This window comes from Sturnus vulgaris, chromosome Z (genome assembly GCF_052056855.1).
Source record: "Sturnus vulgaris isolate bStuVul1 chromosome Z, bStuVul1.hap1, whole genome shotgun sequence".
NCBI classification, from domain to species: domain Eukaryota; kingdom Metazoa; phylum Chordata; class Aves; order Passeriformes; family Sturnidae; genus Sturnus; species Sturnus vulgaris.
In genome coordinates this window covers 44,518,084-44,541,754 of record NC_142283.1, presented here as the reverse complement: position 1 = coordinate 44,541,754, position 23,671 = coordinate 44,518,084, and the positions used below count along the sequence as shown (strand labels likewise).

Sequence of the window (23,671 nt, the reverse complement as noted above, 5' to 3'; positions counted from 1 at the left end):
TATTCAAAATGGCCCAGACAGATCTCTTACCCTGTATTTTGTTATCTTTTCCTTGCTCTCTAGACCTCACTGGCCATGGCTCCAGGTGAGGTTTCACATTTTGGCCAAATGACCAAAAAGACAATTTCTGCTTCTTTTCATTTCATCACTGAGCAAGTAGCCTGGGTTAGCATCTGATGCTTTCTCTTCCTGAACTGGCTTGTCATGTGCTCCTGTGGAGACAGCACATTACCAGCGATGGAGAAAGGGGGCAGGAGAGTTCCTTTCAGCAGGAAATGCGCATAGCTGAATTGAAACCTTGTCCTCAATAATTATTAGTTCAATAATTTAATTTGTTTAATTTTCATAAGTTTGATTTTACTTCCTACCTAATAATTCCTTGCCTCAAATACTCTGTCCTCTCTTATCACAACTAATTTAGAAATTCATCATATTTCAGCATGAAACTTGTTTTGCTCTGGAAATTAATTGTTTAAACCAGTCTTTACATTAAGAAATACATTTGCCACAGCCATCAAGAGGAGGATACAAACCAACTGAAATGAGGCAACAGAGTGTATGAACTCCAAGAAATGAGAACAGATTTGGAGGATCTTTCTCCTAAGTAACAGAAGGTAATGCTGGGTCATCAAATGCAATTACATGAGAGTACACCCATGAAGCATTAAATTACAAAAGCCAAAATTGTTTAAGTCAGGAACCCAGAATTAAGAACCTACACATTTCTTTAGACATACAAGTACTTCCATTTGATTCTCAAATATGCTTTTCAATTATTCTTAATATAAGTAAAATTTGAGTCATTTACTTAGACATTTCAAAATGGTTGAAAGCACTCAATATTACTCTCCCAAATTTGAGAAATCTGGCCATAGGTCTCTCTATGCCAGCTTAGGTGCAAGGTCAGTAATATATCTTCATCATGTTTCTCATCATGGAGGACAGCTGCAGCTACCAAAAAGAAAGGTCACCCCAATTTACGATTCTTGAGCCTACTCTTCCTCCCCAGGGTAAATTTCAGCTTGCATAAAATACATAGTGAGCATGAACAACATATATTAACTTTCATTAAAGCTGTATTTTCCCCAAATAAGTGGCAAACTTCTGACTGTGAGGTTAACCTGTTGATAGAAGGCAACAGAAGAACCTTTTCATGTCAGTATTTTTGTTTGCTGAAGGGTTTGTATTAAAATTGTAATGTGTTGCAGCTCTGAAGCTGCATCAAAATTTACATTCCACTATTTCATTTCAACTGCTAAGAATTTCCAACTCCTTTATTTGTTATTTAAACTTATTAAATCTAAGTAACTGCATTTTATATCAGTCAAATACTAGCGTAAATCAATATTTGAAAATTTAGAATGGGCATGAAATGCTGTTGCTGCAAGCTCATTTGATATTTTAAAAAATTAAATACATGAAGTTTTTCTTTTTGCCCCTTCATATTCTCTGTAGCAACACAACATTTTTTAAGTCAAGGACTGAGGAAAGAACAAGCTATTAATCAGGGTCAACATGACTGATTCCAGCAAAGTTTCATCTATGTTGCAATGTATGGATCAGTATGTCACCATTCACATTTTGATGGTTTCAAAAGACATAACTGTAAAATCATTATGGCAAATATAATTTAAAAGCTTATGTAGGCCTAAGGATATCACACTAAAATACCACAATTCCATAGTAGAATGAATATTCCAGTAACACAAATTAAGAGAGAAGAAAGTTTTTCGGATTTTTTACTTTTCAGATAGCCCTCAGGAGAGCCAGTTATATGAAGTAATAAAATCAAGTTAAAAGGAAAAAAATCCTCAAAATACTGCAATGGAAAAATAGAATATTAAAGTTTAAGCAAGCCCAACTCCTAATAATTTTTAATTATTCTACCACTCTACTGCAAATCCTTTGCTCTCATTAATACATAACAATTATTTTGATACTACCTTTATAACAAATTTTATATAATTTGTTGGCATGATTTTGAGAAGTCTGCTACCTCTTTAACAATAGTAAAACTGATGTGGTGTTCAGATTCAAAGAACTATGAGTTGAGAATTAAATTATATTTGAGAAGAACTTCTTCTTTCCATTCTTTACTTTATATTCTTACTGGCAATTTACATTCCATAAATCAGAAATTTCTAATACAGATTACTAGAATATCAGGTAAACAAACTCCAGTTTATTTCTTGTAGGTTTGCTACAATTTTCTGTGAACTGAACAAATTTTACAAAGCCAGAGATCTCATGATCCTAGGTGAAATTCGGTATTCCTCTTCCACCAAATACTGTGATTGCCCCAAACCAGGAACATGAACTGCTGAATAAGACATGAGATTAGTGTGGTCATCTGCTGCGAACACAAATGGGAAAGAAGTGACATAAATGTAGTCAGCTGCTACTATTTCTACAGGGGCCAAAACCAGCAGCTGAGGATTAACAAAATGAAGGGCAGCTCTAGCTCCACCATTCTTAAGAAGCTGCAGTTGCTGGGAGTACAGCACCCCAGAAAAACCTACCATCTGCTAATTTAAAAATTCAGCTCACACATCGTCTGTTGGCCGGATATCCTGCACACAGCTTTTCTTACCAGAAACACAATTACATACCTGTAACAGCCTTTTATATTGCAGAAAGGAACAGGTGTGAATTTTAAAGAGAAAAGGAAAATTAGATATGGTCCAGAGAGAACAGTGGAACAGAGAGAACTTTTCATACACGTGTGTAAATCAAAGAGGCCAGCCAGGATGCAATTAGGAGGAATCCTTCCTGTCTTTTTTACTTCTTCCTCTGGAAATATCATGTATCCTTTGCTTATTTTCCATGTGCACAAAATTCATTTGTTCTATGAATAGAATGACCTTTCCGAGGGAAGGAGAAAGTGATTTTTCTGACATGAGAAAAGTGCCTGAATGTCACAAAGAAAATGTAGAAAAATGAGAGAGACTCTAGAATTAATTTAAATATTTCCCTATACAGGATCTATGTCAAGCAGGATTTGCATCACAGCCAGACCTCCTGCCCTCAGAAACAGGAGGTCACAGATTTGTACCATACCCACATCCAGTGCCCATAAAGACACCTGTTATAGCTTTGCAAGGAGGGTTAATCAATGACAGTTTATAGTAGCTCCTTTTTAGGCAGTGACCTGGCCTTCCTGCTGGCCATTACTGTTTGCTTTAATCTAAGAGGAACTTCTAGAAGGGAGCAAAGCCCTGTCCCAGCCACCAGTTCATATGAGTTGCATGTTTTGGTGTCACAGCTCGCCTCCCAGCTGTGCTGAGCTGTGGTGTTCAATGTCACAGCTAGAACAGCCACTGAAGGTCACTGCTCTGCTTTTCTCACCCCACAAAGGGCACCCAAAGCACAGAGGCAGAAGCAGAGCAGAGCATCCTGCATGGCAGGCATTCTGGGATGCCTGTCTTCAATCTCCCTCTGGCCTAGGAGTTCAACCCAGAGCTGTTGATCCCCTTCCAGAAACAGGATTAAGCAGCAATAGGACTGAAGGAAGCATCAGGGAGAGACAACTGTGTATCACGGGAGCAGGAATGAGAAGGCAAGATACATTTCAGCAGTTCAGAGAAAGAAGGACCTGGTGATGGACCTGCAGTGACTCAGTGTCCAGCAGCATGCCAAAAATAGTGAGGCTGAAAAGAGTCAAGTACTGATGTGAAAGCTCAGCACCCAGGCAAAAAGGCAAGCGGGACATTTCAGCATTCCCACCCCATGTTGGTGACCCCTCCTGGCACAAGCCAGCGCTGTTCTGAAAGGGTCACAATGGAATTCTCCCGAGGAATTATGTCCCATGTTAGGAGTCTTGCACGAGCTACCTCCTGTGCTTTGATGCTGCTTTGCATTTTATATGTTGATTTTTTTTTTGTTGCATGTGTACTTCAAATGGAATTACATACTATGAACAGTACTACAAAATCAAGGTGTTTAAGAACGAATGTACTCCCAACATACAAATCTCTTAGGATTAGTGTCATTATATTAAACCAACAAGATGTCTTGCATCTATTTGGAGCCAGTATTTAACATCTGAGATGTAAGAATACAGAACACATGTCAATAGCAATGTTTTTCCAATTTTGCTACTATATTTGAATCAAGGGAATTAGGTGCATTCTCATAGATCCTACTGTGAATTCAAGAAACTAAGACAACCAGGAGCTGTTGCTAGTCAGAGACAAATCACTGCAAGAAGCAGTTTCTCCTGCACCTACTGCCCTCATTGCTTTCTAATATTCAGATATCAAAAGTGTAACAATATTCTAATCTTTCCCAGAATATTTTCAGTTAATCCATTGATTAAAAACAAATTCCTGAAATGAAGATTCAATGCAAAGATTTAATATAGGTTAGCAAAAACTGAAATAATTTAACCTATAGGTGCCCAAACATCCAAAGCAAACAGTACTACAGAAAGCACGGAACAACAAATTTTAAAATGTCTTACGACATTAAGGAAATGGACATATTTATTGACAGGAGGGCAATAGATCTCTGGCAAAGGCATTTCCTAAAAAACCACCACTTTTCTGTCCAAAGCAATACAGAATGCTTTTTGTTGCTTGGGTTGCACTCCTCCTGTGTACAAAACTCACTGAAGTAAAAAAGCTGAGCTGTCTCAGCTACTGCATTCAGCTCACATTTAAAATCTACTGCCTTCTAGTTTAACAACTATTTAGTTTTGTCATAAATTACTACAGTTTCAAAGTATTTCCCCCCCACTTCAGTCCCAGAAAAATATAAAGGCAAAATTCCAGTCCCCCATTCATTGCCAATTAACAAATAAATCCACAATTTTCTGTAAGATATTAAAAAAAAAAAGTTTTGTCTCATTCATTCTCCATTTACAACTTTGTTCTTGTCAGTAATTTGTTCTTATTCTCTGCCATACGTCATTTACATGTACAAGTACAATTTAATTGTACAAGTGCAATTCCTTTCCAAGAGACAATTATTATACATAAACTAGGGTAAAAGGGTTTTAAAAAGGGGTTTGAGTAAAATAAATGTAAATTTACCAGCCCTTCTGGCTGTGATCTTGGAGCCATGCCGCAGTAAACGAATGCATACTTCCTTGTTGCAGTGGTTAACCATCCGCAAATGAATGCTTCTCTTGGTTTGGATTTTTACAAGACATTTCACCATTTTGACTATTAATTCCTCTTCTCAAGGTCTTGTAAAAGCTCTAGCCATACCAGCTTTGACCTTTTATTAAGTTCCCACTGCGTTTGAAGAGACTAATACAAGTTGCTCTCAATGAATCAAATGACAAGCTTCTAACATGGCCAACAAAAATATCCCAGCAGGGAACAGAATCAGAGGTTATTTTTAAACATTTCCAAATGCCTCATAATGTACAATACAAACTTTCACAGCACCCGTCTCAGTTAGCAGTTGCTAGCATAACAGCTGAACTACACACAGAGGCATAAAAATATCTAAGGCACAAACACATAGTGCAGTTAAAAAAGAGGTCAGCATTCATAGTCCCATTCTTTTTCTAAAAAGCTTTAATATGCCAGTAATGTCAGTTCCCCGTCACTGCCTGGAAATTATTTGTGAAACATGTAGATACAATGGAAAAACCCTATGCTGTGCTTACAAACCTTAGTCACAAAGCAAAGCAGTGAGATGAAAACACATTCATCTCTAGCCTAGAATGAAAACTGACCTGCCCATGTAAAAACAAGAACAGAAAATTTATATCTGAAAAAAAAAAATCTCTCTTTACATATGAGCTCCAGTTACCACTTGAGGACAGTTGTTGGACAGATTCTTATCCACCAGAAACAAATATTGTCTTAAAAGACTAGGCACTTCCCTGTTCCTGTCCAGAGAGATATACAGGTTCCCAAAAAGATCATGATGCACCCATGCTAGTTGCTGCTAACTTGCTCCAGCTGGGAACTGGAAGACAACTATATGCATAACATCACACTATCCTAGTGAGAAAGAAACTCTTTCCTGATGCACCAAAGCCAAAGAGAAGAGATAAACTGGAAGGAGTGTACTGGTGGGAATGTAGTCTCTCACTTTCCAGAACACTCATCCGTAATGTTCATGACATCTTGTGATATCTGAGTCTTCATTATCTGACATCCTTGTTCTCCTTGTACCAAAAAATCAGTGATGTGCATGCAAATATGTGGGAATAAGAGGAGTAGGGGACAGAGTCCTGCAAATGTCTATTTTACACTCAGATGTTTCTCTCACAAAAGACATCTGCTTCAATGAAGCTTTTGGAAAGCATCTTTACAGTGGCTATCTTACCCACACATATCCAAATATCCAGCAGAGGAAATGTTTACTCATTCCTCTGCCAGAGCAAAGATTTCTCTCTTCCTTTCCTTTTCTGCATGCACTTTCTTGTGGGTGTGAGGGAAGATGAAGTACCCCTTTGCTTCCTAACTCCATTTTATCACCCCTTCAAAAGTAAGATTCTGTCTTCTTTTCTCATTTTTATTCTCATAACCAAAATAGGATCATTAACTTCGAACTAAAAGGGATTGACTCTTGATTGTGTACATGGCTACAAAAACTGGAAAGCGTGAATTCTTACAAAAATCTAACCACCTATGTATTCAATACATAAAGGAAGGCCTATACAAGGACTCAAGTGTCACCCAGACAAGGTTGTGAAAGATTCCCAACATTTGAAACATTTCCAAATGCCTCATAACATACATTGCAAACTTCCACAGCATCCATCTCAGCTAGCAGTTGCCAGCATAACAGCTGAACCACACAGAAGCACAAAAATATCCAAGGCGTCAAATCTTAGTGCAAGGGGAAAAAAGGCCAGTGTGTTCCTGCATACTGATGTTGAGAAGTAAAATCTATCATTTATCTTTCATGTGACCATGTTTATGCAAAAGAGAAATAACCATGTTAATTTCAAATTGCTCCCTACAGTTTTATCTGCTCATAACTAAGGGAGAAATCTTAAAATCTTACAACTGACTCAGAAACTGCCGGTCTATACTAACTCTCAGCAAGAGACTATCTAAAAAAAATTAAAATAGTTGTACCTACAAAAGCTCCACATGCCTCTCCTCTACAACGAAATCTTACACAGCTGAGTACCTTCACAGAGACAGACAATTAGACTGATGGTAGCAGCTGTGTGCTCATTCAGTACATTGAATCATTAAGGTTGGAAAGATTATCAAGTCTGTTAACCCAGCACTGCTACGTTCGTGTCACCAGGCACCACACCCACACACCTCTGAATGCTCCAAGGAGGTTGATTCAACCATGTCCCTGGACAGTTTGTTCTAATGTCTGACCATCCCTTTGGTAAGGAAATTTTTCTTATATCCAAACTAAACCTTCTCAGGTGCAATATGAGGCCACTTTCTCTTGTCTGTTACTTATTACCTGGGAGACAAGACCAATCCCCACCTGGCTGCACACTCCTTTCAGCGAGTTGTAGAGAGTGATAAGGTCACCCCAAGCCTCCTCAAGACTAAACAAGATCCCTCAAATGCTCCTCGTAGGACTTGTGCTCCAGACCCTTCACTCACACCAGTGCCTTTCTCTGCACATTCTCCAGCCCCTCAATCACTTTCTTTCAGTGAGAGGCCCAGAGAACTGAACACAGAATTTGAGGTGCAGCCTCACCAGCACTGACTATATCTCAGTTTGTGCTCCATGTGTAGTTGAACACATCGTATTTCTTGTAGTGCTTCTGTACAGATTCTGTGGCTGCTTCTTTTATCATCTGATTTTGGGGAGACAGATTACTGCCCGTCCTGATTTCTTGGCAACTATTTTGCAGGTGGTATCCTGGTGAATTTTCTAGCACCAGATGCTATCACGGCTTCACTTATTTGAGTGGACTATTTTTTTTTTTTAAAGGCAAAACCCTACCTCTCCAGTCACAGGATATTAATGTGGTTTTGACAAAGTGATAAAAGCTTCTTTTTCATTCACTCGATACTTCTGTGCTGAGACTTCATGCATGAATTACTGATCTGATAGCATTGACTTTTTCCCTTGGAACAACAAAAATTAAAGTTTGCTTCACTGGGCCGAGACATATAGAGAGATACCAAGGCTGTTTCATGCCTGTAGCACGCTAAAAGCAGTTTCCCAAGGCAACTGTGTCAGTCTCAGGACTGGATGCCTCCCCTCTCCTCCTGCCCTGCTCATGCCCTTACCCCAACACAGGACCTTTTTTGACCCTCTTGCAGAGCCAATCAAAAGTTGAGTCAGGCAATAATAGGACATTGCACAGTTAAGGGGTCTTTTGTTTGTTTTGGGGGGCTTTTGTTCTAATTTGGTTTGCTGTTGTTTTGGTTTGGTTTTGCTGTGGTTGTTTTGAATTTATTTTATTTTCTGTTTCTTTGGGGTTTGTTGGTTTTTTTTAACTCCTTCTACCAGTTCACACTGGTATGATTAGTGCTGATGCAAAGGAGAAGGTGGGAATCCACAGAAATGGATATTGGGAAGAGAGCCAGCATCACTGTTGGAGAGCTGTGAGATCAGTTCAAGCCTCAATTTGATAATATAGCCAAATTTTCTGCAGGAAAAGACTGCAAAAGTCTAAATACTGTTAACTTAGCAGCTGGTGATATTTAACAACATATAAAGTATGTGGTTAAATAGCAGCAGTAAATATGTCTATTAGCTCATCATAGTAACAACAATCTGTCGGACTGCAAGGAAATGGAGTTTTCAAACTTATGTAACACAAACATTTACAACAAGAACTGTCTGGTGAGCACATAGCAATAAGTCACCAGTTTCCAAAAATGGATTTCATTGCCTAGAGTTCTAAGTGTGGTTACAGGATGCAAACAAGGATGTGTGGCTGCACGCAGCAAGCTGTTGTTATACTCTGCTGTGGTGACAACTGCTCAGAGGAAACACAGCGGTGGTACTTGGCTGCTAGAAGGCAAATTCTCAGATACACGTATTTCACAGCAGAGGTAAACAATTACCTGTTAAAACTAACAGCTGCTACTACTAATTATAATAACGTATGCACACAAACAAGGTAATTTACCATGTGCTTGCTACATTCAGTGTCCAAACTCCCAAGAATGAACAAAACATGCTCATACAGCTTCTATAAAATAAAATTAGGACATACTCCCATGAAAAAGATACTCAGCTATTTTCTGTTTCCAACTGACCAAAACAAAGCAACAGCAAAGACCATATTTCCCAACTTCTCAGACAATTATCTCACTACATCTCAAGCAAGAGCCAGTGTCAGATTTTGTTTGGTTGGCTTCATTTGTATTAGGACAAAGGCAATTATGCTCATTTAAGCTGCCAATGGTGCTCATGTCATTGTTTGTAGTCACTCTGTCCCAAAAAGAAAGGTGTTCAATATGATATTTGAAATATCAAGAAATAAAGAAATACATGGAAAATATTGTTTTACAGAATAAATTGAAGCTGATCTTTCCATAACATCCCTTTTTGTCAAGGAAAATAAATTAACAGAAGATCTTTCATAGCTGATCTTCAAGTAACGTCCTTTTTTTGTCAAGGAAATTAAATTAGCAGACTAAAGCAGAAAAAAGGAAATATAAAAGTAAAGAGAATTCAGAAAAACAAAATATCCAACAGTAAACTGCCCATTTTCACTCCTGAGAGACTGCTGACACTATTAGAATAAGGTGCCATCTTGAGACTATCTATTTCCTAAGATTCTTTTGCCTGACAATTTTAAAGATTTTTTTAAACAGAAATCAAATAGCAGTAACTTTCCTCACAATGTATCTTGCATAAAGCCTTATGCACAGTTTCTTGAGATAGCGATCGTCTCTGGGTATGACATACAGAGGTTGAATGATGTATTCCTAATGAAAATTATTGGATTATTTTCCATATCCCTGAGTCAGTATCACACCTTTTTCCATATACTTTGTAATAAATATCGACAGGAATTGGGTAAGTGACTCACCTTCATCTAAAGGAACCTCTTCCTCCTCACAGGGAGAAGGAAGCAGAGGCTGCAGAGGTTCCATGTTGATTATGAGTTGCTTGTTCAAGGAGGGAGAGCTGCGGCTCTGGGTAATGCTGGTTCTAAAAGAAGGGGGAAAACAGGGTCAGTTTGCTTGCTGGGAATAGCTGCAGAGCAGCAGGTCTCATCGCAGGATGATTTTGCACACATTATTAGGCCTTGAGCTGCTGTAAAAAGCTCTACACATTGAACACTGCTTTCAGCTGTGCTCGGTGCACCCTCCACAGAGGTACAGGTTTCAATATCTGAAGTGTGAGAGGCTCTGTGCTGATTTACCTCCTGTACACTGCCTGACTTCCTTTTGTCTCAGGCAGGATTCCAGCGTGTCGCTCCTCCCCACAGTGCACAGAATACATCAGTACTTGGATTCAAGGAAGGGGAAAGTTGTTTCATTGCCTCTAGAGCTGGATAAAGGATTTGTTACAGTTTGAGCGCTGAGGATCAAAGACTAAAGCAGGAACAGCTGTATCCCTGTGGTTTACAGATACAGACTGCTCTCAGTCATGCCCACACAGCCCAGATGCTGCCTCTGCATCATGCCTCCCAGCACTCAGGCTGGTTCTCCTTCCTGTCTTACTTCACTCTAAGAGGCTTTCCTGGTAGCAGGTTATGCAGGTTGAATATGCTCTGGAAAGATTTAGGAATGCTGCTGATTTTCTTCAGTCAAGATGCTTATTAGCCAAAAAATATATTACTGAGAATATAAAATGGCTCTTTTGAATATGTTATCTAGGATTTACATGATACAGGCCTGAAGCAAGAGTCCTGCAGTAAATCTTAACCATTATATTATAAAATATTTACTTTGACAAAAGCAAAGATGAAAGCAAAAACTGCAAATGGTATGTTGATACAGTGCTGAAGGTTCACAAAATGCATTTCAATTCTGCACAAAAGACTCTACTTAAAATTCCACATAAACAAACTGAACAAAGGACTTATTGCAAGTCAGAAGATGGAACTGTGTGTTGCTAAAGGTTCAGGTAAACTTGGGACACAGGTGTCCAACTCTTAACCCACACTACCTGTCAGTAAATATTCTCTGGAAATAAACAAGCTTTCTTGCTCAATTGATGATTCCTTGTGCTGTAACACATCCAAAGATATTTACATCCTCACTTGCATTCTCTGAACACTCTCTGATAACTATTTAATTTAAACTTTCACTATCCATGGAAGGTTTTCACTCAGATTATTATAATTATAGTCACTCCAACCCAATGGTGAATCCATAGGCTTTTTATGCAATCCCTGAACCTTTGCACTTGTTGTAAAAAGGTCTCAAGCAACTCCCAAAACACGAGTTGGGCCTGGGATCATCCATAGGCTTCTGCTCCATACTTATTTACCAAGATGCCTCCTTCAGGCATGCCTTGGAAGCAAAATATTAAATTATTCATTTTGTGCTTGTCAGAAGAACTTGCCACTACATTAATCCTGCATGGCCACCCTCTCCAACAGATTTTCAGTATACAGTGCTTTAAGTGTAATATCCAAACACAAAGATACTGAGCAGCACCCTCCTCTCAATTGCATGTTTCTTTCTTAATGCAACCATGGTACAACTGAATTGACTTTGAGGGTGAGGGCACAGGGAGGAAAAACTTTATATAGACACATGTTTACGTTCAATCTAATTTTTTTCTGAATGTTTTGTTTCTGAAAAGCCATAATTTCCATCTTTCACAGAGTAACTTTTTAAAAAATATGCCTCTTTTTTGAGCTGAAAATTTTCTATACTTTTTGCCTGCTAGTGCTTGTAGAAGAATCAGCTACCACTGTCTTTGTCAACCCGAGCTATAAAAACACCTGAAATCATTACATTCCTTAGACTTTCTAAGAAACTGAACTTGGGCCTTCCATAATATTAAAAATGCAAGCTTTGTAAGAAGGTTAATGATAAAAGATGTGCATTGCTGTTTAAGGGTGTCAAATCAATATGATGTTGCTTTATAAACTTATTTGCTCTCTGATCTGTTTCTTTACGTACACTAAGTTTTAAACTATATGTTTAAAGTACTTCTAAATATAGAAATCAAAGAAAAGCAAAATACAAGATAAAAAATAAATGTATGGAAATCTTCTCTTATCCTGGAAGAAAGAAACCTCTTGGAAAGTAGGCAATAAGCTATTTCCTAAAGTGAGCAACTATTCTCATTCAAAATACATTTGTGTGCCCAAGTATTTTATACTCCCTCAATGATGCACCTATATCTTGCCTTCTCTGTTATCATTTAACACATTCTACACCTTCACTTACCCATTTTAAAATGTAATCTGGAAAAGTATGTTTGAAAGTATGTCTGCATGGCCTAAATATCAATTACATAGTAGGGCTGGACAATATATTATAAATATTTACTGCAAATACATTCCTGTCTTTTAGTAAAGACAATACATTTTTATCTCAAATATAGACAGAATAGCAATATTCAATGAAAAAAATAAACAGAGCATATTCCCCCCAAACATGAAATCTCAACAAAAAGAGGAATATGGCTGTAGAATGTTCGGGCTATCAAGTAACCTGGCTTTAAAAAAGTTTCAAATAGTTTTCCCTGATGACCTCCTTCTTTTCTGAAGTGCTTTAATCAGGTTCTTAGGAATTTTTACTGTCACTACAATGAGTGATAAGGACCTGAAAACATTGGTTTGCTTGCAAAATCCAGCAGCTGATTTCTTACAAGGCAAATTTTCCTCTGAAAGAAAGATTCTCTAATATTTTTTCCTCTTTACTGAATGAACTTCATGATTGACTGCATTATTGAAAAACAATGAAGTATACTTTGAAAATTACCCATAAGCACATAAAAACCAAAAACTTTCAAAATCAAACAAAATCTAGGAAATTAGAATGTACTTTTCTGTCAGGATCATATAATAGTAGTTTATGCAATAACACGAAAAATAATATAAGTTATAAATCTGACTGATTAGTTAAACTGAGCTTCAAAGCAGCACAGATTAGGTTCTCTTTTATAGGAGACATTATTCAGAATTTTATAGCATTGTCAGACATATCTTTCCTAAGTCTTGCACGTGTAATTGTGGAAGCTCAGAATGACAGGCATTGCACCTGATGGAAGGAGAACACTTCTGTAGAGAATAATAATCCTCCCTGGACTTTCAGATTTAATACTGAATGTCAAGACATACCTGTGAACTTCAGGAGGTTCCCTCTGGATTTTAGAGCTTGCCTCCACAACCTCTTTGGCTACTTTTCCACTGCATTATAAGATGGAATGAATACTCAAGTAAATACTAAGACACATGACAAAAACTACAAAAACGTGAACGATTAAGTTACATTACAAAAAAAAATTAAAGGAAAGGGAAAACAATTGTAATAAATTGCATACATAAGTCTCAGAATAAAATTGTACTGACTATTTGCCCAGAAATCTACCAAAGAAAAAGCGCTTATTTTTGTAGTACAACACCGCGAATGGAACAGGACTGCCTCTTTATCTCACACCTGGTTCAGAGCAGCACATGGGGCATAAAATCTCTGCACTGGACACACATCCTTATTTTTACAGAAGCTGCACCAAAAGTGGAGCTATCTGCTGGTGGAACTACTCTTGACAGAAGTATCTGTGTGAAAATTGCTTATTTTTAAAGTGACAACTAGAAAAGGCAACAGAAAGGCTTTCACATCTTGCGTCAGCTAGGCATGAACAGACATTCCAGCAGGAAAAGCCCTGAATTTGCCATGAGTAATTACTGGCAGTTTCTTACTTCCCAAAATGATTTACCATGAATAAGAAACAGCAAACACCCACCTATACCGAAATCTACTGCCTTTAAAAAATATCTTGCTGCTGGACATTGTCTTGATCTGACTGGACTTTGCATACCTGGAAGAAAAATAACAGAGGCTGTCACATTTCAAAGACATAATAAGCAGAAATTAACAAGGCAAACTACAAGCTTTGTTACTTTTATACTATAAAGTAATATTCAAAAATCTTTTCAACTTTTTTAAGGCTTTTATACAAACTAGACTATGAAGCACACATAAAATCATTCAGACAGCATAGAATGACTGAACATGGAACAACTGATTGTCATGAAAACAAGAAAATTAAATGCAGACACTTGCTGCATCTCTATGAATTTTCGTTCCCAGGATGAAGGAAAGACCATGGTATACCAAAATCCTCTGGGACATGTGTCCTAACACCACCTTGTTTGTGGAAAAATGTGGCTAATTTTGCTTTCCACTGGGAAAACAAAGAAATAAAGACAATAACTTGTCTCCCAAAGTAGGTGTTTTTCCAATATCTCTATTCAGTAAGCTTCCTAGTAGCCTACATCATACCCTACTGCTTCTTTGCAATTACCAAGTATACAGCAACCTTTTATCACAGTCCTTTATAACAAAGACCATGTCACACACACCATTTCCTTGATGTTCTCTTGAAAAATGGCAGACTGATTTTGTACAGAGTCTCCCATTCCTAGACCCTAATAAGCAACTTTCTGTGGTTAATATCTACCTGAAGAATTGCAAAAGTGAACCCTGAACCTGGATCAAGACAAAGACCAAAGCTCTGTTTTTCAAAATATGTCATGTGATCGTGACCTTACCTCAAATTCCAAGTCTCAAACTCTTCTAGGAAGAGGAGAAGACCAAATTTTATTAAGGCAAATTGTCATTGCCGTGAATTATTTGCACAATCTGACTACGTCTGCTTTAATCTTATCAGAACATCGTGTTGATATTATACACAACTTAAACAAATGGGATTTTTCTAACGCTGCTAAGTAACAGACCCCACTGTACAAGTCTATTTCTCTGAAATGTGAGAAAACATTTCCTGTTTCACAACTGTGATCTTAAGGCTTTACTGATAGATAGTTTTGGCTTCAGTTTTGTGTTTGAAGGATTATTGTTATTCTTCTGCACTCTGCATATTAAAATTACAGTTTTTCAAACTATTGTTCATGTCCCATTAAGTCACATTTCCAATCTTCATGTTATTAAATGAAAGACCCACCAAAATTGAAACAGAAATTTAAGCAATCATCTTTAAGGAATAATTCCACTCCATAAGGTAATCTGGAAAGCAGAAAAATAGATGAGAGGAACACCATTGAACACATCGAGGTCAGAGAAGAACAAGGGGAAGGAGGTGCTCCAGGTATCAGAGCAGATTCTATCCTGGAGCCAGTGGAGAAAACTGTGGGGAGGGAGGGTGTCCCACTGCAGCCAAAGAGAGCAGATATCCCCTCTGCAGGCCATGGAAGACCCTGCAGCAGGCCAACATGTCCTGAAGGAAGCTGCAGCCCTTGGAGAGCTCACACAAGCTGGCTGCAGGCAGGCGTTGTGGCCCATGGAGAGGAACACGAGAGGCAGCAGGTACATCCTGAAGGACTGCAAACACATGGGAAGGGCCCATGCTTGAGGAGTTAATGAAGGAGATTGGAGCAGAGGAAGGAAGGAGCAGCAGAGAGGAATTGCAATCCCTGTTCCCCATCTCCCTGAGCTGCTCAGGGCAAGGGGGATATAGAGGAGTCAGAAATGAAGGAGCAAAGTTGATCCTGGAATGAAATGGTAAGGGTGGTTTGAGTTTTGTCTCTGATGGCAATTTAAAACAGAATGCAAAGGTTAAAAGGAAATTAAATTAAACTTCTCCAAGTCAAGTCTGTTTTGTCTGTGACAGCAATTGGTAAGCAATCTTTCTGGCTTTATACTAAGCTATAAGTTGTTTTATCATACTTTTTCCTCTTGACCTGTTCTCCTTGTCCTGAGACAGTGAAGAGCAGCTGGATAGGTATCTAGCATCTAGCCAAGATCAAATCCCCTAAACCATGTATTTGTGATCAAAACCCAAATTACAGCCCTTTAACAAGCCATTAACAAATATTACAGCCATTTAACAAGAAAACAGGAGAGGTGATATTCCTGTGAGTCTCCCTGTACATTGAGCTAATTTCGACTCAAAGAAATTAATTTCTCATCTTTAAAAGATAGAAGATTCTTATTCCCAATTTATTTCTTGTAACATAAAATAAAATTACTCAAACACCATGCAGTATTTTCCTATTTAAGCCTATTTCCAACAGAAAATGTTCCTGGATAAACTTCAAATTAGTCTTTATTTACAGACTATATTTGGGCTTGATATAGTCTCAAGCACAGTAGATGTTGACATAGACAATTAACAAATGCGTCTTGCCAGCTCCTACTTCCTGAGTTTGTTTTTTTTCCATCCAATTGAATATATCAGTTGGATAGATTATATATTATTGTATCACTGTTGAAACTAAAAAGAGACTCTCCTCCAAATTAAAGCAGGTCATTAACATCCAGGTTGGAAAACACATTTTTCCTACTTCATTTTTATTTACCCTTACAGCAGTCTCCTGGTGTGGCTATGTGCCAAAACAGAAACAGTAATATTTATAAAATATTATAAAATATGCGAGAGGCTGTAAGGAAACACTAAGTAGCAAGAATAAAAGCTACATGCCTCAATAAACGGATGTAACAATGCCAACAGAGGACAGAAAGAATGCAGAGGAGTTTTTAAATGAGAAAGTATTATTAAGGTCTCTTCCAGGGACTGGAGAGGAAGATACTACCTTTTTTGTCACTTTACACGTCTTTTTTGTGTATAACAAGATCACAGGTATCTTTCAAAATATATCTAAGAACATTTTCTTTTCTTCCTTAAATCATTAAAGAGAGCTGTTTATTCAAGAGTTAATCAACTCTTACTAAGCCTTGGATTTCAAGTGGAAGACTAATTATTCTTCCTGGCAGAAGAGTCTAGAGAATCAAGCATTACAGATTTTTTCCTCCATTCTCAAGATACTCCACAGCAGGGCTAAGATTGACAGCTATGTTCCCAGACACAAGTGCAGAATTCTGCCCATCCAATATCTCACTACAGAGCGGCAAAAGCATTGCGCTGGAGCCCAAAACCTTCCTGTCTCATTTTGATTTTAAACAATTTCTAATACTGGCTTGAAGTGAAATAATATTCCCCATTAACTTGCATATTTTCTATTTGCATTTTGCCTTCTGTTAGCTAAATAGCACATTTTCCAGTAAACAATTTTCCACTCACATGCACTTTTTTTTTTGCTTTTAGTAAGGATAATGACTTCAGGTGCACATACTTGTAAAAAGCCTGGTTCTCCACCCCACACTTCCAAAGATGCTTGCAGGCTGCTGGTGTAGAGGTATGGAATGACAGCACAGCCTTCTTCTGAGTGCAAAGGAAAGAAAGCAAATGAAAGCAGTGAAAACGTTGAATTCTCAGCAACTGAAATAGCTGTAACTAATGGCATCACCTTTAACCAGATACACTGAAAACCAAGTTTTCCTGTGCAGTGTATATCTGTGGTTCACCCATACATAGCTGATATCATATCCATACATGGCTGATATTTAAACTTCCCAGGCAATTTTTTCAGAGACAAAAGGAGATGCTTGGAGGTGGCATGGAAGAGCATCTGTACAAGTGGCTTTTAAAACAACTGTATAACTGGTCAAAATCAAAGGAGGGAAATCTCCACATCACACAGCTGCTGCACTACTTACCCCCCCCTACCATTTAATGTCCTACCATCAAAATCTCCTTGCAACCACCAGCAGTCCTGATACCTCTGGCATTATTTCTTTCCTTCATTTTCTTTCCTCACCTCCATTCAGAACTGTAACCTTAGACTATATCACTCTGATCCAGGGAAAGAGCCGATTATAACATGCTGTAGACAAAAGTCTCTAGGATTTCAATGACAAGAGCACAGTGATAGGACTCCTAATTACACGAGACAGAGTCCAACCTTTTCAGCTCACCAAGATTTGAGGATGGGATTGTAATCATCCAAAAAATACCTCACATTGATCCAGGTATCAATGCTTACTTGAATTTGCAATCATATACAGACATCTTCTATACTTTAGAGTGGGCAAGTACAGCCTTAGCACTTTAAAATAAATTAAAGCTTTACTCCAAAAGCCGCCAAAACCATTGAACAATCCACAAAGCACAGCATGCATATTAAGTGAGAAATGTCTCAATGCTTTGCAGATTAGACATTTTTTCAAAAATTACTCACATTCATTCATATTCTATATTTTATTTACAATATTAAAAAGAATTCTTGATTATTTAGAAGTTTTTTTAGTTAAATAAATATACAGTCTTAACCAAATACAGAAGTCCTGAAAAAATATTAAATCTAACCTCTTTCTGAGCTCCAAACACATAAAATGTCTTCCCTTCAAATTTCAGTTTATAGACATCACACCTAGAAAGAGAAAAAATACTTAAGTATAAGGGAAAAAAGGATAGCTCTACAAGTAAGAAAAGTAACTAGTATGTAACTTTCCTTGATTACCAAAGTCAAGCAGGCTATCAAATGACAAAAGGCCTTAACAGGCCTTACAAACTAGGATAAAATCGTTTAATAGTTTAATTCTTTTAGAGAACATAAGCCCAAAATATTTCTTTTACATCCTTATGTACCTTCAAAGAATTAAGTTTGTCTGCTGGAAAGTGAAGAGGAAATTAAAGGTAGACAGAAGTTTATAATTATATTATATTTATGGCACAGCTTGCAATTCCTCTTATGTCTTAAAATCTTACAATGTCTACTGTAATTAAATTGAGGGAAAAATAATGTTCTTTTCTCTATTCTTATTTATCTGAGGCTTCATATCACACATCTTAGTAACTTACTACTTATTACAGAACACAAGAAGAAAAAGAAAATATTTGACTGCACTTGTTATAGAGGAGCTTTTTGAGTTGCAAAGCCTATAGCAAAATTTAATTTAATCAAAGTTGAGTGCCCAATCTACATATGGTATAACAGTGGACCATAAAAAGGCAGTGTCATGCCTCTGCTTAAATTGTAATGGATATTTAAAATAGAGACACTGTTGTTTTTCATAAATTTTTCTAAGAGTTTTGGATGTCAGAGTTGAAACAGAAACAATCTTGGAGGCAAGGACAGTGCTATATCTGAAACTTTTTAACAAGAGTTTTCATTTTACATGAGAAAAGCAAAAATCATTGAGAAATCTTTTACATTGAAAAGAAAATCACAAATACAAATTTGGGGATTTTATTGTGTAGCACAAATTTCAGCTAAAATTAGTTACAGCACTTACTTCTAGGCCTCTGAAGTGGAAGAAGTAGTACATAGTGTTCAGATAAAACTCACCAGACTGACCTTTCAGCCATTGCTGTAACACTGAGAAAGTTTATTGTCTTTTCCTCTATCACTGCTTTATTTTTCATCTGGCTTGCATATCAATGCACTTAACAAATATGCCTAGATTGCCAAGAGGACACATTATCCACAAATGACATGAGAAGCTAAATGCTGTGAGATTCATTTCCCACAGTATTGTGGACACATGCTTGGCAAGTGCTACTCTCTCCTCAGTGTGCCATAGACTGACATTACTACTACGTTTTCCTTGTGCCAAAACCACAAACCACTGAAGGGCTGTGACCATAGCTACCTGTGGGGCTACCCTGGAGGAATTATAGCATGAATCCAGGATCACAAATGGACGGCTTTTGATAGGCATGCCCCCAGAGCTCCATAGGGAACTCAGTTGTATAGTCAGGAATACACTGACTTTACACTTCTGAGGATTTCAGGATCTTCAACACTCAAGTTTCTACAGATACACAGCAAGGAGCCCAGCTTCACCTTTTTTTTCACCTTCTGCCCATCCTGATCCCAAAAGACAGGCTGAGATCTCAGAGATGGAACAGTCACAGCAGAGTAGCTGTTGTTGGCACCCATGTAGCAGCAGGGCTAAAATGAGATTGTCTGAGCATGACTGGTCACTTTGCACCACACTGCCGAGAGTGTGGCCAGCCACTCTTAACATCATTTGCAGGAGCTCAGTTTTACCTCTTCCTCAAATGTGGCTGACTGAAGCTAACAAATTAAGTCCAGGAGTTCAAATAAAAGCAAAACCAGACAAACCAAAGACAATTGCATAAGTGCCCACTTCTTAAAAAAAGAGACCAAGAAAAAAAATTCAAAGGCATTCTCAGCTCCACCTCCTCTGCTTACCAAATAAGTTCTTTTATAGTTTTCAAATTGAGGGTAATTAAATGAGGAGATTGCAATATTTCCAAGAGTCAATAAAGATTAAGGTGAACTCTTGGCAGTATTCCAAATCTCTCTGCCAATAAACCTCACTGGTGATTTACAGCATAGCTAAAAAAATCAACTTACTCAGTTTTAGCATTTGTAAATTATGTTGACTAATGAAACTTGTGAATAATTTTCACTGGGAGTTGAATGAGATCAAATTGTTGTTATTGTTCTTGTTATTATTGCTGTAGCTGTAGTTGTTGTAATCTAAAATCCTTTAAAACAGAAACATGATGGGGCAGGCGATGTAATGTTCACATGGTTCTCCATAAAGACAATAAATGCAGGTGATTATGGTAGGAAAAGAAGACACAGGAGAAAATACACTTATTTATTAAAATATTCTTACATCATATACTTACCATTTTAATAAATGAATTCTTTTATTCCCCTGGAAAACTACAAATCCTGCAGCTGTGAATCCTAAAAATGTAGTTGTCCCAAATGAGTCCTTGAAAGAGAAAAAGAAACATAACTTTCCCCTCATCCAATGAGGTATTTCTTACTGATAGCATAAATTGTGACTCCAGTCTAGATTACCTTTATTTTGTTTTCCTTTTCAAAACAAATTTTGCCTTCTAAATGTACACTTCGAAAGGAAAGGACTTCTAAAGGAAATTGCCCTTGGCAATAAAGACCTCATTTATTTCTAGGCATTTGAGCAACAATATCTTATGCTTTGTTTCCATCTATCTGTAGCTGATGACAACAGGGACTCCTTAGGTAGACTTACCAAATTTATTGAAAATGCATTTCTGTGTATATTCCTGTTCCTAAAAGGAAGACTAAGTACAAACCAGGGATTCATAACTGCTTTAACTGCTGATATTTTTTAAGATTTCACAATAAATTGTTCCTCTGCAAGGTGTTGTGTTGGAAATACTGCTGACCGAGAGCATTTAAAAACAAAAGCTTCTGTTTTGTACACATATACTCTTCAGTACAAACCAGAAGAAATTCTGGTACTCGCCTTTGAAATAGAAAAGAAAATTTTGAAAATATAACTCCACAATAAAATCATTTTTGATTCGTGATTGAGATGAATTTTATATTAACTGGATTTTCTGTCCATCCCAAGTTCCATACCCTCATCTTTTTAAAGATAATTAACTTTATTATGCCTTACGTTTTACCAACAAAGTAAAGGGGAACAGAAACAGGGATGGCTCTGGAGTAACAGCCACAGCACTGAGAGGAACATGTCACAAGGAGCCAGTAAAGAACCTTGCTTTGCGGTTCACTTCCAGAAGACAGACTAATTTTCCTTAGGCATGGGTGATGAACCTCTGATTGTCCCCCACGCTAAAAGACCTGCCACACAGGTAAAGAAATAATTCTAAGCCAGTTATGCCTCAGTTTCTGGGATGCCTTTTGAAAATCTGCAGTATAGTTTCAGAGTAAAGTTTACTACATCACTGACTTCACTAAGCTCTGAACCAGACCCTGTCTCTCACACAGAAGCACCATTCCTGAAAAAGTATATCCAAAATCTTAGGCAGTTTTGTGTTAGAGCTGACTGCTAAAGGATGCTCACAACCAGAACAGATAACTATACAGTACTGCTGTCCCAGCAGAAGAGAAAATACATGAGCCAAAGCAAAAGCAGCAGTTAAAACACAAAGCAAATCACTCTAAAAATAAACACTGCAGATTATGCAGATACAACCAAGTAATTAAAAATGCACGCATACAAGATAATCAGACCTGGTAATTAAAATCACCTTCTTATAGAAGACCACAAAATAACAAAGTGAGAAGTGGGAATGGGAAGTGAGTTCTCCTCCTTGTACATTTGGCTTGCTGTTCTTCCTAAGATTCACCTATTTCGATGGAGTTTGAACAACTGATCTGCCATGGACTATCAGTGTTGCATCATCTTGTCAAAATAATGGTGAATCCTGAAAATCTTGGCAAATAAAAAAATATTTCATACCTGTAAAAATACCTGGAGTAATTAAAAGAAATCTTCGCACTAAATGCAAAGAAATTATGGACTATAATCAGAGTTTACACCATTGCAATCTACTAGATTCTCCTGTGATGTTCTTCTGGCTTCCTCTGGAGAGCCCCTTTTTTTGACTTAACCAGTGAGTGTTCTTCCAAGGCTTAAGCATAATATGCAGTTCCAGGGCAGCTGTTTTAGAAATTGCTCCCTATTTGTGCCTGTATAAAAACTAGAGCTAAATCAATTGCATTACTGTCTTTTAACTAAATGTTAGTAAAGAGAACATTTTATTAAAAGTTAGTAAAAAGAAGTATTACCTTGCAAGGGTGAGGATCAACACCATAAGTTTCCAAAGAATTTGCTTTGAGAAGCAAGTTAAATTCAGCAACAGCTGGGCTCTGACCTCTGAAATTACAAAAGAAAAAAGGGGTTTCACAGCAAAAATAAATAGGAGAAAGACTTTTTGACTGGAGAGTTTAAATGCCTAAAGACAGAGGAAAGAAAAGTTTTTACTGACACTGAAACTATTTCAACCATGTTTTGTTTGTAATAAAAAGATAGAAAACTTTTCACATCTTTTCTTCTGCTGAATTGTACAGTGCCTGATGTTTTCACGTAAATTCTTATGGTTTTTCCTAAATTCCAAGATAACCACAACTAACCAGAATTATCTAATATGCAGAAAGTATTTCTTGTCTTTTGATATATCCTCATGTCAGACTGAATGTGAAATAAACCTCAGCATCTTTTTTCCACAAACTTTTCCTCCCCATCTCATTTAAAAGGATTGTGCAGATAACAAACATTCCTTCCAGTACAAGGTATAAACACAGCATTCATATTTCACTGCCTACTCAGATGTATGCCTAATTATAGCAGTGCCTGCTACCAATATGATAGCTCAGAATCTGCGTTTCCATTTATACACCCCTATTTTTAGGGTGTCTATAATCAACAGCAAATATACACTAAAGCCTGAAACGTGGCATGAAGACTTGGGGTCTAGAGAAAGTTCTGAGTTTTGGAAACTACTGTCATTACAATAAGCTCTAACACAGATTTACAACACTTATTTCAAAGTGAACTGTTACAAGTATTATTTAATTTCTGTATCTCTGTGACTAGAGTCCATGATTTTGATAGATAATACAGTTTTATGATAATGAACAGTGCCTAGGACCCCTAGAAAGCCTGACTTCATAAATACTTTCCATGTAAATTATTAAAAAAAAAAAATAGAGAGCCATAAAAAAATTTTCAAAGAGCAGAGTGATAGTCACACATTATTCTACACCTGGATTTTTTTGTGAGTCCAGCCTCACACTGTGACCAAGTGTACCTAGAAATTGGCATTTTATACTTCACTGTGTATGGTTGTGCCGTAATTTCCCTGGAAGCCTGTTAGTCCCCATCAGGTAGAAACAAACAAGTATTGGAGTAGGATAGGATCTGCCCCAAAGTTCAGTTTAACAATTAAAGCAACATTCAGCATGCTTGTGGACATCAAATCCTATTTTGAACATAATGACCTGTGGCAATGTAAGTGTCAATAACCATTTCTGTTACAAAGTTTAAAAATTGCTCATTTTTACTTCACTGTT

At 37.4% G+C, this 23,671-nt stretch overlaps 1 protein-coding gene across 3 annotated transcripts in view; it reads right to left on the bottom strand.

Annotated features, from left to right (window-relative positions):
- FRMD3 (FERM domain containing 3) overlaps nt 1-23,671 on the bottom strand; it is a 120,787-nt gene that overhangs the window by 4,312 nt on the left and 92,804 nt on the right. For 2 of the 3 annotated variants that reach the window (XM_014869084.2, XM_088156046.1), the window contains 7 exons: nt 22,388-22,475; nt 20,488-20,576; nt 18,190-18,253; nt 17,117-17,205; nt 13,771-13,845; nt 13,145-13,213; nt 9,929-10,050 (listed from right to left, as the gene is read on the bottom strand). In XM_014869084.2, the coding sequence (XP_014724570.1) occupies nt 9,929-10,050; nt 13,145-13,213; nt 13,771-13,845; nt 17,117-17,205; nt 18,190-18,253; nt 20,488-20,576; nt 22,388-22,475 (596 nt within the window). The remainder of the gene's footprint in view (nt 1-9,928; nt 10,051-13,144; nt 13,214-13,770; nt 13,846-17,116; nt 17,206-18,189; nt 18,254-20,487; nt 20,577-22,387; nt 22,476-23,671) is intronic. The other variant, XM_088156045.1, reaches the window with a different exon arrangement.